The 20,688-nt window shown below is 43.2% G+C and overlaps 1 protein-coding gene across 1 annotated transcript in view; it reads left to right on the top strand.

Annotated features, from left to right (window-relative positions):
• LOC142591527 (uncharacterized) overlaps nucleotides 1–20,688 on the top strand; it is a 402,039-nt gene that overhangs the window by 45,327 nt on the left and 336,024 nt on the right. Inside the window, exon 4 of the mRNA XM_075703849.1 lies at nucleotides 19,479–19,628. Coding sequence (XP_075559964.1) covers nucleotides 19,479–19,628 — 150 coding nt within the window. The remainder of the gene's footprint in view (nucleotides 1–19,478; nucleotides 19,629–20,688) is intronic.

The following is a 20,688-nucleotide window of genomic DNA, read 5'->3' as shown; positions in this document are numbered from 1 at the left end:
AACTTGCCTAAAGCAAGTGCCCCTCAGGTGTTTTTGTTAGGAATTTTTCATTGCTTATAATTAAAAAAGCAGAAAAAGTGCCATAACAATTTATTTTTTACGTTCATTTTCCCAATATAATGCAACCCCGTCTCTCAACACGATTAAAACATCTTCAACATTACAACTTCCTTCTATTGACTTAAGAGAATATCAGTAAAACTGGAGAATCAGCAAGGGTTTGTAAATTGCAAGAGAGATTCAGGAAAGTTGGCAGTTGCAAAATACATGAACAGTAGCTATAATTCATAAGTGGCCGTTACCGTTTTGTACGCACCTTGTCAAAGCAAGTAGATCAGGTGCGTAGTCTTGCTGTTCAGGCTGCATTAGTGCCACAGTCTCCTATAAGGTGCAGGGATGCCCCTGTCTCAGGATATTGTGACATCCCTAAACAATAAGAAATGTTCAGCTTTTTGTAATCACTGCTGAAACTGCAAACTCCTGATTTAACAACACCGCGTTATATTGTCAAAAGCTCTCGTACAGCCAGCTGCATGAAGCTGCATCCGTTTGGACAACTATTCTATTCATACATCACAGGCGGTTATTTACCGTGTCAACTGCACAAAGACAAACAAAACACTAAACACAAGAATACAGGTTGCATTGGCAACAATACAAAGAGAAAAATATTTACATACAATTTAAAATCTGTTCACGAGTCTGACAGAGCAATCGCGTGCGGTCGCGCGTAGCGGTTAGCTGTGAAAACAACACATCAACGTACTTCTACAAATGTCGATAGGATTTCTTGCGGAGAAATTACGTACAGAACCAGCGACATTCCCAGCTTAAATTTTTGTGCCCGTTTCGCCCAAGCGATCCTTGACACTAGCGCACATCATAACAGGAAGGAAATAAACAAAACATGAAACTGATAGCAACATCAATACCATCTCAGAATAACTTTGGTAAAGCTTTTCGCTAAATGTTCACTACGACATGAAGAATGAACATTGGGAAATCACTTTTACTGCTTTTATAGCTGCACTAATCATCTTTTGCTCCGCATGAAAAGGCTCACTCTACAAACAATATAAATGCGCCAAGCTCCGGACTTACTTTTTCAGGCGTACTCGGCAAACGCACGTTCATGTCAGTTCACACCATATCGATTGCACAAACGGTCCTTCCTGCGTAAATACTGTTGAATTGCTCAGGAACTACAGCAGGCGATAGCACAATAAAGCAGCCGTTATTTCTTTCTACTGTTGTTTAAGCTGAAGTAGAATATTCTATAGGCACCATAGCTAAAAGCACACGTCTGAAGAAAGGAGTGACTTTTGCGGATATTATCCGGACAGGCCTATACGTGATTCCACTACTTTCTGAATGCGCAAGTTCCCTTGGTCTTCACGGTCTTTGATGTTTTCGGTGGGAGCAAAAGCATAATGCAGCGTTTCGAAACAAGCAAGGAAGTGTGCACTTTATGCATTACCATGCACCGCACTCACTTTAGACGACCTCGCCGCTAATGCCATGTGACGTGTAAACTGTGATTTCGAATGTTAGCTTCTTGAAACTGTGCATCAGATACCTTGTATAATTTCCCGCAAACCTTTCACAGAGCATAAAATGCCATTTTGCGAATTCTAAAGGAACAACGTGGGTCTGACGGCGGGTGGAATTATTTGCTGTTTGTAGGAGCTTTCCTGCACCTGCTGATGCAAACAGACATGAAGCACGTCGGCATGTCGTCGTGAAGTTCCGTAAACTGACATAAAATATGGCGCCAGGAGTAAGGTTTACCTCCGGAGAAGAAAAAAAATGGACATACGATACAAAGTATGCGCGCAATATTGATATATATATTTATTTATTTATTTATTTATTGGTACCTCAAATACCCCATTTGGGGATTTACATGAGGGGTGGGCATATTTAGATCAGACTTTCAAGGAATGCCTTGAGCGATGAATGACTTGAGTGGTGCACCGCTTCAGCAGGTAGATGATTCCAGTCTTTCGCTGTTTGAACGAAGAAAGGGTTAAGATGAGCGGAGGTGCGAGCTGGAGGAGGATAAATTGAATGGCTATGACGGGATGAAGTGCGATGCGCAGGCGTGATGTCGCTCTGGTGAAGTAGTGAATGATAAAATTTGTAAAACAGGCACAGTCTCGCTGTTTTGTGGCGCTGCTCGAGGGTTGGAAGGTTCAGAGATAACTTAAAATTAGTAACGCTAGTGTGGTAAGAGTAGTGAGAATGAATGAAACTTGCTGCACGATTCTGTATGGATATACTGTTGTTGCCAGGTTAGTTTAGCATGGGTCCCACACTGAGCATGCGTATTCCCGTTTGGGTCGAACGATTGTTAAATATCCGAGTAGTTTTACTGAGGGCGGAAGAAGACGCAGAATACGGCGCAGGTAGCATAGTACACGATTGGCATCATTGCTAATGCTGCACACATGCGAGGACCAACTGAGGTTATTGGACAAGTTAATGCCTAGGTGCTTATAAGAAGTCACAGCACATATTTCCGAACCGACGATAGTGTAATTAGCTGAAATAAATGATTGGCGACGATAGAAATTAGGTAGCGACGTTTTTTTTTTTAATTCGAGGGACATTAGCCAATTATTACGCCAAGTTTCAATGACGTTAATGTCAGACTGGAGAGCGCGAGAATCAGCGTCCTTAGTAATAGGACGATAGATTATACAATCATCAGCAAATAAACGAATTTTGGAAGAACAACCTATCTGTAAGTAGTCAATGTAATTAAGAAGAGTAGTGGCCCCAGGACTGTGCCTTGTGGCACGCCGGAGATAACGGGGGATAAATTAGACGAGCATTGGTTAGCGCAAACGAACTGTTGATGGTTAGTCAGAAAGTTGCCGATCCATTGGAGAACACAAGGGTTAAGTTTAAGACATGATAGTTTTAGGAAGGGCCGTTCATGAGGAACCTTCTCAAAAGCCCTTTGGAAATCTAGAAAGAGGGCGTCTATGGGTATGTTTTGATCAAGATGCGAGCTGATGTAATTAACAAATAGAGCTAGTTGAGTCTCGCAGGACATGCCTTTCTGAAAACCGTTTTGATTAGGATTAAAGAAATTAGCGGATGTTAGATAGTTTACATTGTGAGAATAAATTATACGTTCCATTAGTTTAGAACAAACACTGATGAGGGAAATCGGACGGTAATTGTGGCACGATGACGATGATCCTCTCTTTTGGTACTGGAATTATCTTACCTATTTTCCAGTCTTGCGGCACCACTCCAGACGATAATGATTGCTGAAAGATATGGCATAAAAATGCACTAGAGATGTGCGCAGTGTTCTTAGGCATTTTGGAATTTATTCCATCGATGCCGGGTGAGGATGTTAATTTGAGGGATTCAATTAACTTGGTGATACAATGTGCTTCGATTGTTATGTCTTGCAACGTTGGTTTGTTGAGGTAAGGACAGTCTGGGAGGTCAGTGTTAAGAGGAAGCTTTAGCTCGGGCCCAACTCCGACGCGGCCTATTCAAATACATGTAAAACGCAAAAACGTTTTTATGAGATAACCCCTGGACCGATTTTGATGAAATTTGTTGCATTTGAAAGATAAAGTTAAATTCTAGTGACTGTTGCAAGCGGAATTTCAAGTTAGGGCTTCATCTTTTTAAAACAATTTTCAAATATTTGACCGTTTGAAAAAAAATAGAAGCACGAAGTTTACAAATTCATAGCTCTGCATCAAGAACTGATATCGCGGTTCTGTAAACGGCATCCATTAGATCATTCAAAGCGGACAAACACAATATGTCATTTTACATCTTACGTAAATTTGTTACGTTGGTTACAACGGTTTTGCAAAAGTTGTATTTCCCTATGATTAAATTTTTTTATATTCATGTGTAACATATCAATTTTGTCCGCTTTAGATGTACTATTAGATGCAATTCACAGAATTGTATTATCATTTTTAGTGGTTAAGTTACAGAGTTGTATACTTTATAGTTTCGTTTTTTTAAAGTTTCCGATTTTTGCCAATTTTTAATAAGAAATTGACGATCAAACTCAAAAATTCGAAGCATACAGTCACTAGATTTTAAGTTTTTCTTTTAAATGCAACAAACATCGTGAAATTTGGTGCAGTGGTTGCCGAGAAAAACGAATTCTCCTTTTACATGTATTTAGACAGGAGCACTCGAGCTTAAGCTTCCTCTTTAGTTCAGAAGTGAACACGGAAGAGAAGACTAAGATAATAATGGTTTACGGTTATTTGGGTTGATGCATTTCCAGAATTGTTTGGGATTGTTTTGCAGCATGTTAGGGAGTGTAGTTGAGTAGAAGGTTCGTTTAGCTGTTGCGGCCACAGAATCAAACTCCTTTTCACTGGCGTAATATTTTTCACAGGCTGGAGCGGTATTAGAACGCTTGGAATTACGAAAAAATACTTTCTTTTTATTGTTTAGTCCTTTTAGTGGGTTTTGAACTATGGGGACCAAGGTCGCCCTGTTAAAATGATACTTGGTATGTAAGTCTTAGGGATTTCGATCACTTTATTTTTAAAAAGCTTCCAGTTGGTGTCTACTGTGCGCTTCGGGAAATCTATAATGCACCAGTTGTAAAACTCGGTTAGAGCATCGTTGATGCTGATGTAATCACATTTCTCGTAAAGTGTTATTTTCTTTTTTCATTTTTTGCACTGAGGTAGCTGCCAGGATTATTCTGCATGCAGTACCGAGTGATCACTTAGTTCTGGTAGATGTGTTACAGAAGAAGCACTGTCAGGGTGGAATGTTAAGATAAGGTCGATTATTTCAGAGCACTGTTCGTTTTTTCGTGTTGGGGTAGATACTAGCTACGTCAAACCAAAGGTGAGGAATGTGTTAAGAAATTTACATTGAAGGTTATTCTTAGACAGTGTTATGGCTGGTTCGGACCACGTTATATCAGGAAAGTTAAAGCCACCTAAGTGGAGTAGTTGCGCATGATTATATGACTTCGTAACAGTTTGCAGTGCCTCGTGGAGGTGAATTTCATTTCATATATTTTAATATGAAGACTCGGAATTAGGATATTGCACAGAATTAGGATTGGACGCAAAAGGCCTCGACCGCCAGCCATGTGCACGACGACAGTGACAAGGCACACACAGTGAGAAAATAAAATCGGCTACAGCACACGAAGGAGTGCAAACACCCACAATCAGTGTGCACATATCAGGAGAGCAGCGCCCTCACAGTCCCTAGAAACAAGTCATGCCCGGCTCGAAAGGAAGAGTTGCGAAGCTGAAAAATATATGTAAACCTTGGTCCGCAATGCAATGCTCAAGGACTGACAACCAAAGAGGGGGAAATGACGTCATTTCCTAATGATAGGGGTATGCTACATTGTTTACATCGTCGTCTCTGATTCCGGTAACCATGACTACACGGGTAGTAGCGGCGTAGTATTTCCATGTTGTGCGAGTTACGAAGCCTATTTCAACAACGTTGCAGATATTTCTTTCAACGGCGAGGACAGCAACATGCGCAGCAGCCGTATCAACCAGTCAGGGTCGTGCAATCTGGTCGAAATTCGCAGCACATCGTCGTTTGGTTTGGGAAAGTTGGAAGGTGTTCGCGTTTCTCAGCGGCGTAGTCCACGAGGGTTTCGCTTTTGAGTGGTGTCTTCTACACACTTTGTTCCAGCTTGTAGTGTGCCGTTCTACGAATGTGTACTGTTCATGAGTGGTGCCGTTTCTTCATCGGGCAATGCTGCCACGCCGTCTGCATTTGCTTTCTTGGTAGAACGTCCGTATCCTCTTTCGCGGGTGCTTTCGGAAACTCTTCGCGTTCTGTGTGTGAGTGCGTGTCTCTGCGCGAGCTTCGATATGCATCGAACGCGTAAGAATATCCGTTCAGTTACGTGCGCGTGCTTTCGGAAACTACTCGCGTTCTGTCTGTGTATTATGCCCGCGCGTGTGATATGCATCGTTATTGTACCAGCGCTTGTAAACGTGCTTTTAATTTGGTGACTGCATGTGCGAATGCTAGCATGTGCTACATGTCCGTCATTTAAAGACCCTGCTTCAGTGTAGAGTCACTGATATTTTGGTTGTCAGGATGTCAACATGCAACGCATGGCAAGACATTGTTGCGGCTAACTATCATTGACAAACAAACTACACTGCCATTTTTCCTTTAATTTCAATTTCAGTTTTCTATAGTAGGTAGGCTAATAGTTACCAAGCTGCGACGCTAATCTCTTTTTTGGCACTGCTGTGCGCATATTAGAATTTTTTGCTAGGTCAAGCTCTCTCACCAAGTCGTGAACGACTGAGTGCAAAACGTTTTTCATATAATTGCGCATTGATCGTATGACTATTTTAGTGATTTATTGTTTTCTAATTTCATTATTTTTATTCATTTGTGACAAAGTGCGATTGGATTTTACTGGTATTTTGGCTTTTTGCTATTTTGGCAGACATATTTACACCGTGTTTTCTGGTTCTACTTTATATTTTTCACTTGTGGGCATGCATGGCCAAGTTAATGCCTGGCTGCTGAGGTTTGACATGAAGTGGCACTAAGATCCTCTCAGCATGGATAATCAAATGACTGACTAGCAGATCTTTATTTGATGATCTTGTGATTGACTCACTTCACTATTTGAAAAATATGGAGTTTCAAGTTTGCCCATTACTATCTCTGACTGACATCTCTGATGCAAGCACTATTATAAACATGACAAAGTGCATGTATCTTTTGTCACTGATCGAATTGCATGCAACAAACTCCCTTGCCAACGCGTCCGTGTTGCATGTGTTTCGAATATGCTATAATCACATTGACATATTTTTTCATTGCTGATCTACTCTGAACAAGCGATGCACTATCTTACAGTAGCTTTCGACGATATCAATGTGCTGTTCAGTGCTTATTGGCTGGTTGAGGAATTCGTCATGCAAAAAGACGGTAGTATCACCATAAGTGCTCATCCGAGAATACGTCCGCAGCTGAAAATCATTGTATCAATAGTACGAACACCAGCTTTGATAATGAGGTATGTGTTCGTTGCATGAAATTCCAGAAGTTGAACTCCAGACCTCTTATTTGCTCTGTAATTTATGCTGGTTAATTTATGCTGTGTCACAATGGTTCAGTATCCGTATACAGCACATTCATTGATCAAGCTCTCGCATGCACTACAAACAACTCATCACAAATCTTGCTGTCATTAATGAGATTTTGTATTCACTGCGACGTAAGAGCACATACTCAGTATGCAGTTCATAGTCATCCTCAAATATCATGTCGCTCATACGACTACAGAGCGTACACATCAGTAGAGATCTCACTCACCTCTTACATATGCTGGTTACGTCTTTGCAGCACATCGCACACCTGTCCTACATGATCTACGCATTCTCATAGCACATCCCATAAATCTCCTGCACTTCGTAAAAGTCTCCGCAACACACAATAGAGATCTCGCACATTTTCTACCACATCTCATTCAATAGGCCGAGCATATCATTCACTTCTCGTCAAATCTGTGCAATGTGCATACGTGTCGTTCATTTCTCGTAGAATTCTCATACGCATTTTTGATAGGATTAGTACAGGTAAATTTAAAGTTACTATTCAGTATTGCATTTGTTGGGCGTGTTGGGAAACTGACTAGCAAAGCATATTTAGAGAGAGCGAACACAGACAGAAGGCAAGCGACACCACAATGCGCTAGCTTCAACAACGCCAACAGAAGCTAGTAGTCGTGCTTTATATGCATAGATGCATTGAAGTGCACATAGTTTTAAGAAAATGGCTAGCCGGGTGCACACGAAACTGGTCTTTCAAGAGCCAGAAGAACTCACGAAAAAAATTATGCAGGTCCCGCGTACTTTGGGTATCGATGTAAGCGAAGCATTCCGTGCTGGGTGTTGCGATTAAAGATAATTATCGGTGATGTTGACCGCTATACCTAATTTATTCAACGTTTAGGCTAACGTGAGAGTGTTGAGTTGATGTTGAAAGTAACTTTGCGTCCACCTGTGCTGTTCGTTTGCGTAGTTCATACAACACACAGGGAGACGTGTTTGCTTGAGGCGTTGTTGTGCGCCATATTTTATAACCTCTGAGAGGGTTGAGCGTTATTTCCTCACATGGCACATCGCATTCTTGCTGAATTGTTAAACTTGAATTGGATTATGGGGCTGTACGTGCCGAAACCACACTGGGATTACGAGGAAAGCCGTAGTGGCGAATTCCAGAATAATTTTGAGACTGTGACATTTTTTGACGTGTCCCAAAATCTAAGAGCACGTGCGTTTGCTATTTCGCCCCCCTCTAAATGTGGCTGGCGCAATTGGGATCAAATTCAAGACCTGTAGCAATGCCATAGACGTGAAGCTAACGAGGAGGGCACTGAAGTGCTGATTTGAAGGTCTACCGCTACCGGAGTGTCCCCTGGACCCTGCGGTGGCCTTTAATTATTGAGGGTCTGCTTCTGCATGCCCTGCGAAAGTTACCCGCTTGAGATTTATTTATTTATTTATTTATTTATTTATTTATTTATTTATTTATTTATTTATTGCAAATACATACAGCGCCCGAGTTGGGCATTATCGCAGGGGGTTAATTACAAACATTAAAGTCAACTTCGCGAACAACGGCATCGTATCATCCGTGGTATTTTTTATTTATTTATTTTATTGAGGAATACTGTAGCCCTCACTTGACGGCCCATTACAGGAGAAGAAAAAAATAAAAATTTGAATTTCAACACCGACAATACAACAATATACATCACTGTCAAACACAAATTACAGGCAGGATGAACAAATATACACAGAATAACAGTAAGCATGATCAAGTCTTAATTATCCCGTTGCCTGTAATACAATTCAAATAGACTATAAAATTCGTTGGCATTTTGTGCTGTTACAGTGCAGTCCGGAAGGCCATTTCATATATTAATAGACGAAGGAAAGAACGAGTGTTTAAAACCATCAAGGCGTGTTTTATAAGGCGGTACGCTAGCACTGTGGTTTAAACGCGCACTGTGTTTTAAAGGGGGGCGAATGTATGTTTCTTTGTTTATTCTTATTTGATTTCTGGTTATCTGGAAAAATAATTTCATGCGTTGTTTTTCTCGTCGTGTTTCTAGCGATTCCAAGTCACAACATTTCAACATGTGTGTTAAAGATTCGGCTCTCCGATAACGCGAACAAACAAAATGCACCGCGATTCTTTGAATTTTTTCGAGTTTATCTCGCAAGTAGAGTTGGTGAGGGCTCCAAACTGGGGAGGCGTACTCCAAAACCGGGTGAACAAATGTTTTGTACGCAATGAGCTTCAAATGTGTTGCTGCATGCTGCAACTTTTTTCTGAAAAAGAACAGTTTCCTGTAAGCCCTAGAGCAGACCTCCTCCACTTGGAGGCGCCAGCACAAGTCATGATTAATGATCACCCCAAAATACCTAAAGCTACGTACATTCAACAAAGAGTTGTCACCAATTTTATAGTCGAAGGAAGGCACACTTTTCTGTCTTGTTATATGAGGAAACATCGATTTCGAATAATTTAATTCCATTCCCCATTTTATGCACCAGTCTCGTAAACCTTGGAGGCACCGATTAATTTTCCTTTGGTCGGTTTTATCTGCCACAACCTGTGGTATTAAAAATACGATCGTCACAATTAGCAGGGAAAGACAACACATCCACTAATAACAGCATCTGATTATAAAATTTGTTACACAATGCATTAAACAGCACACTAGAAATATTGTCTAAAACATATTCATGTAAAGTTCCCTATGGCAGATGAAAAATTTGGTGCATACCCCAGGAGGTGGAGACACAATTAGTTGTAGACCCCATACCTAGAAACATTCATCCTGTGTACAACAAGGGCTGAAGGGACGCCAGGGCCAAATGCATTCTGGGTAAACTGCACCAACAACACAGCTCAGCTCTTTTTGTCGATGCAACTAGTTATGGATCGGGCAAACGCTACGCTATTGCCGTGGTCGATGAGAGCGGTAAATTAATAAGCGCGGCGTCATTAAGAACGAGCTCCATTCATGCCGCCGAAGAAGCAAGCATAGCACTTGCAAAACAATGAGGAGAGGCTCCACGATTTTCTCCGATTCCCGTACAGCTATTAGGAATTACTCAGCCGGCATCGTCTCAGTGGAAGCACACAAGCTACTTATACACAGTATTAATACTCATAATTACGACCAACTGGATAGCTCACACCTAGTCTGGTTTCCGGCTCATCAGGGCCACTCGGTCAGCCCCAGTGGCTGCAATCCTAACGAGCAAGCTCACTCTGCTGTGCGAGATCTCACATGCCGCGCATCAGATCAGGAACTGCTCCAGGATGACTGCGGCTCCTACAAAGACCCACTTACAACTTTTCACGAGATCACCTCACACTATAGGGACGGCAGGAGGTTTTTTCCTCCCCTCCATCAGAAGCTCAAGCGAGCTCAAGCAGTCACATTAAGAATGATTCAAACTAAATCTTATCCCACACCTTTTCTGCTTAACAAAATTGACGGACATTTTCCCGCGGAATGTAAAAGTTGTGGACACACTCCTTGTCTATTTGATCATATGTTCTGGCTGTGCCCCAGCCAAAGGGCTTCGGATTTCAACAGTGAGGAGGACTGGAGTCGGCGCATATCCAGCGAATTCCTCCAAGATCAACTCCTGGCCGTCCAGAGAGCTCATGACATCGGGAAAGCCTTTGGCCTACCGGTGCCTACGTGGGCGGAGCCACCGACTTAGCCTGCGGGCTTGTGCCCTCGAACCCTAGTTTCTCTGGACTAAAATAAAGTTCTTGCCATGCCATGCCAGACACTACCTCATCCTGGGAGCAAATTCTACTCTTCAATCGTTCGCGGAAAAAATGAAAACTTAAATACAATAATACTACTTTGGCAGGCGGTTATTTTCTTAGAATTGTCGCGTCTTTTAGACTGATAATGAGGTGGTTTTCAATATCTGTTCTTATCGATTCCTGTGTTAACTCTGTTAATGTTGTGTAAAAGCTTTAACCTGATTATTTTTCTGCGTGTGGACAGAAACTTCGACCATAGATTTTCCCTGATTTGCGAACCTCTAATTTTGTAGTCGTAGATGCCCGTGGCGAATCTTGCAGCCCTATTCTGAACACGCTCTAACTTATCTTCAAGAACTTTTGTGAAGGAGTCCCATGCTGCGCAAGCGTGTTGTAACACCGGCCTAATATTTGTAAGGTACAAAGCCTCCTTCAATGGTTGGAGCGCATGCTTGAAGTTCTTCTGGAAAAGGTGCAAAAGGCGGCACGCTTTAGCGCTTGTTGGGTCAATGTCGGCGTCCAGTCTAATGACGCAGTTAAAGTGACGTCCGTGTGTTTGACTTCGTCAACCCATTGCAGTAAAACATTATTGAGAGAGTATGAACTGCGCACCTTTTTTTCTTTTTGTTCGTAAATTTAACGTGAGAACACTTTGCTATGTTCAAATCCGTTTTCCATTTAGCGCACCAGGAACAAATTTTTTCGAGGTCAAACTGCAACACACTCGTATGTTGGGCACATGGCACAGGATGGTACACAATGCAATCATGCGCATACAGTCTGATATTTCAAATGCAGCCTTCACTTAAATCATTGAAAAATATGAGGACTGACCCTTGAGGCACACCTGATAAAACATTAAGCGTTCTCGACGTCGCACCGTTCAGGACCACTTTCTGATGCCTTTTCACAAATAATCAAGCCAACCGTAAAGTGAATCGGGCAGGCCAAGAAATGATAGTTTGTGCAAAAGTAAGTCATGCGGGACTACATCAAACGCCTTTCGAAAATCAATAAAATAGCATCTATCTCTGTACTCTTGTTAAAGCCGATTGCAACGTCATGTATGACTTCAGTAAGTTGAGTGGTACAGGATAATCCCATGCGAAATCCATGCTGGGTCGGGATGAAAAAATCATGGTCATCAAGATGCTTAATAAGACCAGAGTAAGTAACATGTTCTATTGTTTTACAGCAAACAGATATGAAATACGCCGGTCTGTAATTGCTTGCCAAATCACGACAACCACATTTAAATACAGGAGTTACATTGGCCATTCTCCAGTCACTAGGTAATTTTTGAAAATTTATTGACTTGGTAAATAATTCAACCAAGATAGGAGCAATACTGTGGGAACAGCGCTTCAAGACGTGATTTGATATACCACCCGGACCATGAGCAGAATGAGGATTAATGTGGCCTAATCTCAGCCTCATTTAAAACGATATCATGCATTTGAGGTAATTGTTCATGTAATTCAGGTATCGGAGTTTGACGACATGCTGTGAAGACGGAGTGCAAATATTCGTTAAAGCAATCAGCTTTTTTTTGTCATCAGTTAACGTATTACATTCATGTCGGAGGGCCGGAGCGCCAACACTGTGTTTTCTGTTACTTTTGACATATCGCCATAGCTCAGTAAGATTCAATCTTATTTCATCAGCTAGCAACGACTAGTATGTTCTTTTTGCGGCCTTTAATACTTGTTTCAAGATCCCGGCCACGGCGGCCGCATTTCGATGGGGGCGAAATGCGAAAACACCCGTGTGCTTAGATTTAGGTGCCCGTTAAAGAACCCCAGGTGGTCGAAATTTCCGCAGTCCCCCACTACGGCGTGTCTCATAATCAGAAAGTGGTTTTGGCACGTAAAACCCCATAATTTAATGTAATACTTGTTTCAAGTTTTTAGTCAGAGTTCTAAGCTTGTCATATACGTTCTGACTTGGTGCTATCTTGAATGCCTTGTATACTCCGGCCTTCATTCTTATTGACAGACGCAGTTATATGTTAATGCAAGGTTTATCCATTCTACGTCTACATGATGTCCCTCTTGAGGGTATGTATCTAGTGACCAAAGACAGGATTCTGTCTCTGAACAGAGTGCATAATCTTTGTATGCTGTACTGACTGCTGTATTCCAGCAATACTGGCAAGAATAATTGTAACTCTTTGTTTATGGCATTGTAATTGCCCTGTTCATACACAAAAATCTTTCTCGGGCAATTTTTGCTAACCTGTAACTTCTTGCACACTATTGTGGCATTTACGCTCCATGATCACTTATTCCTGGTATTCCTGATATTTGAATGGCGTTTCTTCTTTAGAAATAGCAGCAACGGACAGTACTGTACATTCAACTTAAGTTTATCCTGCTTCCCCGCAATCGCTGTCGTATAGTAGTGGGGCTTCCTTGCCTTCTCACGTCACCTCCCCCCCCCCCATCTCTTGTACGGTAACTGCCTTTTCTCCTCCCTCTACTTTTTCTCCTGTCCACAGTTCTATCGGCGTCCTCTCTTGCCTCGCACGCTAGTAGAAAGGGAAGCACTGCACTTTCTACAATGCTTCTGAGGGTAGTTGCAGGTAATTACAGCTGTCAAGCGGCTAATGTGGCGACGGCCAGGGAACTCCAGAGGGCATTGTGCCCTTTCGACGTGGTGGGGTGAAAACGAAATTCTCCTGTCGTCTTTCCTGTCTTACTGGCGCCTGTCACATATATACAGGTTCTGAACCACCCCACTGACGCGGTTTGCGCGACAGCAGCCGCTCACAGCAGAAGCAGCAGCAGCAGCAGCAGCAGCAGCAGCAGCAGCAGCAGCAGCAGCAGCAGCAGCAGCAGCAGCAGCCGCAGTAGGAAAGTCGGAGGAGGAGGTTAAGAAAGCTTTGCGTCAATATCGCTAAGTATGGACAGCTGGGCTAGTTGGTTGTGATTAGCATTATGAAACATCGTTCCAGTGCACAATTGAACACGGATGAGAAGAGAAAGACAACACCGGCGTTCGTGTAGTCTTTCTCTTCTCGTCCGTGTTCAATTGTGCGCTGGAACGATGTTTCACAACGCTTCAATATGTCGGTTAACGGACCCGTACCGTAAGCCAGCTGTCGGATGCTCTACGAATCATCGTAAAGCACCTGTGGAGTGCGTAGAAGCTGTTGTTTACGAGCTTCCGCTGTCCTGTTGGAAAAAATACATCGGACAGACACGAAGATGTCTTAATGACTGGTTATGAGAACATAGTCTAAACGTGAGAAATGACAGTACGGGCATCTGTCAACTCACTGTCAGGAATGCGGGGGTGTGCGCCGGTGTAGGGCTCCTGCCGGGTTCTTGCGAAGCGCAATGATAAAATTTTGCCAGCGATTATTGATGCTCAGCCTATCTGTCGAAATTCTGATGCATGGGTTAGTGCCATTTTAGTCAACTTATTATGTAAGGAGACGGCCTTTTTAGATTGTTAAAACTTTGATGATTTGGTGCCACTATGCATGGGTTTAATAGGTGGCAGTTTCCTGAAAATATATTTGTTGAAGTTAGCGCATTGTGGTGTTCGCTCCCTTCTGTCCTTGTTCGCTGTCGATAAATATGTTTTCCAAGTAAAAATAACTTTGTACTAGGGCTATTTTTTGTGGCTGTGTTGTGAAAAAATTGTATTTTTATTGACATTAATCACTTCATAGAATGAAAGCTTGCCTAGGTGGATTTCGTCGACGAAGGAGTCTAATTAAAGTGAAATAAATGAGGCCCAAGGGACGTAAATATAATCATGTGTAACTATGCTAACAATTTGCTCCCAGTGTTATTAAAAGTTTCGGCAAGTTTAAATCGAACAAACACACTGGCTCCATGAGAAATGCGATAGGCCAGCAGGGCTGTCCTATTGTCATACAGAATGACCCTCCAGTTAGCCAGTCTAGTAGAATGCGTCCAGGCTAAGCCAACCTTCGACATAGTTTATTTGTGACCGCCTTCCGACATAGAAAGAAAGTTGTTTATTCCCCGTCTATCAAATATTTGATTACTGTCACTACAAAAAGAACTCCTCCACTTTCGCGGACTGAAGACGTCGTGTTCTCTGAGTTACAAGGAATGTACACATCCACAACTTTGTGACTATATAATGATTTCCTCTAAGACACCGCTCTGACATTGTACCATTTTGCTTAGAAGTATTTAGTGAAACAACAGCGCTATAGATACCCTGTAGAAACCCTCTGAGCGACAACTTCCACTTTCACTACTCGGTACTTCATTATTTTCTACCTATTCTATTTGAACCACCGTAAATTATCTCTGTGCTTCCCTCGGCCTTATTCTATGCTTGCTCTATACGAACGTGGTTACCTAAAGACATCCTTTCTCCTTCTCTTCTCCTCGTTTATTCATAGCGAGGTTTTCGAATCTAGTAGCCCTGGTGTCATTAGGTAGCATATGAGGCTGTATTAGCGTCGTGCCTGCTCACCTAAAGTCACATGGTATGTGACGCTACCATGGAAAAAACATAACAGGCTGCTTGGCTGCGCCAGCCACGAATTAGCGGGCGAAAATACATTTTTTTACCACATTAGTAATTTTTTTGCTACACCTTTGCTTGACCGGTTACTAATAAAATGCTTTGCAGTCGCGATGCCACTGGTATTCTGTTTTTCCCACATACGCACACTGGTGTCGTTGCGCATAAGGGAGGAGAGCCTAAACGGTGAGGCATGTGTGCACGTTTTATGGAGAGCGCGGTAGATTTCAATAATGTCACCCGCGACAGCGCACGTGAGCGTCGTTCTAGGAGAACGGAGGGGGAGCCCGCCATTTACCCGGCACCGACCGCGAAACGGCTGTGACCGCGAAACGAGGATGATTGTATGAAGAGGCTCGATATAGACCGAGGTAAAATCCAGGTTGGTCGGCAGGTAAGGCTTACACAGTAAAAAAGAAAGGTGTTTGATATCCACCGTCCATGGTTTTGAGTAGGGCTGGGTAGCACTCCCAGAGCTAGCTCTAGTGCATCTAAATAACTATGCTTGGGGTGGGATTGATGGTCGTCGCTCTAGCACAATCAGTAGTGCATCACATGCCTAACTTGAAGGCTTTAGATTCTGTCCTTACAGGCTACACCTTATCATTTCGTCCTCTTTCATTTCAATTTTCTTCGTTATGTTGTACAATATGAATTTCAACCACAGCTAAATTACCCCTATGATTTCATTGCGTTCATTCTTCATTGGCTTTAAGTGGTAGTGATTAAAAGTCATGCTAGCTATGGAACAAATGTGTGAGTAACTTGCTCGTAAGGTATTCTACCTAGACGCACGGCAAGCTACCTCAGCAATGGAAAGAAGCGAGGATCATACTTATACCGAAAACCGGCAAGAAATTGCAGCTGGAGAACCTGTGCCCCATATCGCGCAAGTCCTTCGTGGGCAAGTTGATGGGGCACCCGTTTCCCAATAGACTCACCCATTGCCTCGAGAACAACGAATTATTTCCACACACCATGATAGGGTTCAGAAGAGAACTCTCCCCGCAAGACGCCCTTGAGCCACTAAAATATCAAATGATACACAATCCGGGGCGCTCGAAGAGTACCATACTCGTCCTGGACCTTAACAAGGCCTTCGATAAGGTTCGCCGTGATGTCATATTGCGACAAATAGACACGCTAAATCTCGGACTGCGAACGTACAACTACGTCCGAGACTTCCTCACGGGAAGAAGCGTTCGAATGCGAGTGGGACAACTAGAGTCAGATCCAATCAACATGGGGAGCTCGGGTACCACGCAGTGCTCGGTGATTTCGCCGATGCTCTTCAACTTCGTCCTGCTGGGGTTACGTCGCCAATTTCTTCAAATCGAAGGACTGCATCACATGCTATGCGCGGGTGATATTCACACCTGGTCGACAACGGGCAGCGGCGGAGCGATCGAACAACGTTTACAGCACGCCATCAAATGAGTGAAAAACAACCTCGTGGGCAGGGGACTAGCCTGCTTGGCAGAAAAATCGGAACTGCTACTGTATATACCGGTCAGAAAGGGGCGCCCACGTAAAGGCTACATCCCCCCTTCCCCGCCGGGAAAGGAAGATATCTAATTAATGTCATGAAACGACTTACCCATCCCGCTGGTAGGCAACATCCTGGTATTAGGAATGATAATAGAACACAGGGCGGGAATGGCGAAGCACTTCGCAAGATAACAACAAAGGCCACCGGCACAATGCAGCTCATTTGACGCGTCACCAACAAACCCTCAGGAAGCCTTCGTCATTTCTCAAATCAAGTACACGGCAGCGTTTCACAACTGGACCGTTGCGGAAAGAAACAAGTCCAACGCCCTCATACGCAAGGCATACAAATGTGCGTTGGGACTCTGCGCCTGGAGTCAGCACCACCAAGCTCTTAGAACTAGGCTTACACAATACGCTCGAGGAACATATGGAGGCGCAACAACTGTCCCAACTCGAGCGCCTGTCCAAGACCCACCCGGGCAGGTGGGTGCTCCAAAATCTCTGCATCACATACCGCACGCAACATGGCATCAAAGCAGAAATTCCAAGAGTCATACGGGGCGAGCAGCGCACCCCCATTGCCTCGCAACATGCACCCCCAACACCACACGAGGAGACGTAAAGCCAGGGCATAACACATGAACCAAAGTTACTCCAACGACAAGGAGGCGGTCTTCACCGATGCAGATCGTTATCGAGACCGGAAGAGTTTCGTGGCGGCAGTTACTAGCCACCGAGACAACCCCCTCCCGAGCGTCACCGTGAACACGGCGCATGCCGATGCGGTAGAGGAAGAGGTCATAGCACTGGCTCTCACACAAAACAAAGCTACATACGTGATCTGCGCCTCGCAAAGGGCAATTCGCTATTTTGCAAACAGGTGCATCTGGCAAGAGCCCTATCCATACTCCAGCGACATACTGTACACCAGGAAGAGGCCCACTTTGATAACTAAGGCATTTGCTATGGATTCCGGCTGAACCTGGATTCAGGACCCCCAACGAAGTGGCTCACTGCGTTGCGCGATGCCTCACCCACCGAGCATCGTCGGAGGAAGAGCCCCCGTGGGTTACTGTAAACGTCTGGGCGTGGGAGGATCGTATGACCAGGTTTCACGACATCACGACACACTACCGGTTATAAAGACGCGAATACCGATTCCCTCACGCTACATTAGACAGGACACAAGCAGTACACTTCAGACAATTACAAAGGTATTCCTACAAAATCGCACACTAATGCATGCCATGTATCCAGACATTTACACTACAAGCAGATGCACAACGTGTGGCGTGGTTGCCACACTTAATCACATGTTATGGGAGTGTCAGGATTTGACAAACAAGTCGGGCAGTGCCGATACCTCCTTCTCTTCCACCGCCAGCCTCCGCTCGCGCTGGGAGACCACACTGCTCAGCTCGAACCTGACAGCACAAGTCTGGGCCCTCCAGCGAGCTGAGGAAGCCGCTTCGAGACAAGGTCTCGGAACAGCGTCCGCGACGGGTGCCCAGAGCCAGTAAAAAGACGCCGGAATCGAATCTCATTGATTTGCAAAGAAAGTTTACGTTCTTCTTCTTATGTCCTAATTGATCAATTGAAGGCTAGCAGTAATCAAGGTGGGCAATTGCGAAGAAGCTTTATTTAGCACGACGTAATAGAGATTGACATGGTTCCAATGGGTGAAATTTGACAACGTGTTACACTATCGACCGGAGACGTGCAAAGTGTAGTAGCTGATTGGATGGGTTTAAATTTTCTTTAAATACTCATTGATGTTCCGCTTAGCATTTCCTATCAAATTAAGGTGGAATAGAGCTGAAGTGGCAGATATTCCCAATATATGTATGATGTTGAAAAATCCACTTGCTCGGGCACTAACCCTGTTTTTTTTCGTTAAATGTACACTACACCTGATTTTCAAAATACGACATGCAAGGAATTTTGCCTGCCATAGCGATGACATCGGAGGGGTTTTATTATTTGAATTTGCAAGTGCTTTACCTTCGTACTTGGAATTCTTGTATTTTCACTGTAACGTGTAAAGCGCAAGGCCAGTTTGTTAAGAAGTTACTCGCAATTACATTCAGTTCAGTTTTTTCAGCTTTCTCACCCCTCAGAATCAGTAGAAAATAAGTTTCTTCAAACCTCCACAAATGCTCTCGTTGAAAAATGAATTCCCAAGCTAGGAGAAAAAGCCCTCATAGAAAACAATAATCATGTGAACTAGGGATCTGCCTCTATAGAAGCTCAGTGAGACTTCCAAATATGTGAAAAAGAACTACGAGTAGTAAAAAACGTAAAGAAATAATAGCATAAGATAACAGCATGAATAATAGCATGATGTTCGACAACGCTGATAATCCAAAGCGATAAAAATAGTAATATTTCAGATAGAATGATGTTCTTCAGGAACTGAACAGGTGCAATAAGACTGATTTTTGATGAAAAAAAATACATCGCCAGCTTGATGAAAGCACTTGCATAAGGGTATGCATAGAGGTAATTGCACTTTTTTTCTGCCAAACGTACCGAGTCGTTTTGCGACACCTGCCACCCTGCAATTAAGCATAGCACCTGCAATATTGAACAAAGTGGTGTGATAATGTTTTAACTTAATGCGCTCATACATACTTGCTCAGATCCTTTTATAATATGTAGATTTTTTTTTGCAGTTGCTGAACGGAAGCGACACATTATTCCTAGTGGAAGGTGTAAATGGCGTATTAAGCGGAAACAATCACATTTGCTGGTATACTTCAAAACGCGACAATAATGTACCTACGCATCGCCATAATACGACCTACTATACTGTGGAGAAAAAGGTAGGCCCGCAAACAATCTCAATAAACATCTTAAGTTGAAATAAATCCAGCCAATTGAAAAGCGCTCATGCTTTCGGAGCTGGAGAATTTACATCATTTGTATGTTAACGTGTTTGAGGGAATGTAGCAGTAAAATTGACCATGCAGTTATTCATGTGATAACTCTGCAAAAACAACGCAAAAACGACGCAATCTCAGCAGGCCTGAAAAGTAGTTTACTCAGATGCTACCACCAAATTTCGTCTTCGACATGACTTAGAAAGTGAAGTCGAGCAACCAATGGATTATCACGACATCAAAGGTTGACGTTAGTCATCTCATGAACCGCAGAGCGCACTGCCCAGTAACTGTCATGCCTGAGTTGCTTGAAGCGGGTAAATTCATCCTATGCAGGAGTTCGGAGCGCCGGTGACAAGGTGAAATTTGCATTTATCTGGCCATCAGATCGAGGAGACGGGAACAACCTTTTCATTGATGCTTAAAAAAATGGTGGTGCAAAAAAGACAGACAAGAACCAGAGTACTCGACACAGACAAGCGCTAACATTTACCACAGTTTAGTTCAAGTCAAGAACGTCAGTAAAACTATTGAACAAATGCAAAATTAAGCAACAAACAAACAGACCCATTAAAATACGAGCATAATGAGTACTTCGCTGCGACATGCCATGCACGAGCCTATCCTCCCAGCTAGACAAATAAATGGAAGTTTCCCAAACTCCCGCGTTCATTCCCGGGGTTTATGAAACACTATTAACAACTCGCTGGCAATGGAATTCTTCCTTATGCCCAGAATCTTGTCCACCATAACCGACGCAGCGCTCATGCAAACTGAACAATGCGCCGGCAAAGGCGCAATGTCGTTTTACTTAACGAAAGCTCATGCTCCCTAGCACGATCATTAATGCAGCGGCCAGTTTGCCCAATATATTACTTTCAACAAGCAGGGGCATTTCGTGAACGATACCCATTATGCATTTCTCAGATGCCTGAGGGCGTTTTTTGCAAGAAACACCGTCACCATCAAGGAAATATATTGGCCATAGAGGCCCGAAAACATG

Source organism: Dermacentor variabilis, chromosome 8 (assembly GCF_050947875.1).
Source record: "Dermacentor variabilis isolate Ectoservices chromosome 8, ASM5094787v1, whole genome shotgun sequence".
Classification (NCBI taxonomy): domain Eukaryota; kingdom Metazoa; phylum Arthropoda; class Arachnida; order Ixodida; family Ixodidae; genus Dermacentor; species Dermacentor variabilis.
This window is presented reverse-complemented; position numbering and strand designations above follow the sequence as displayed.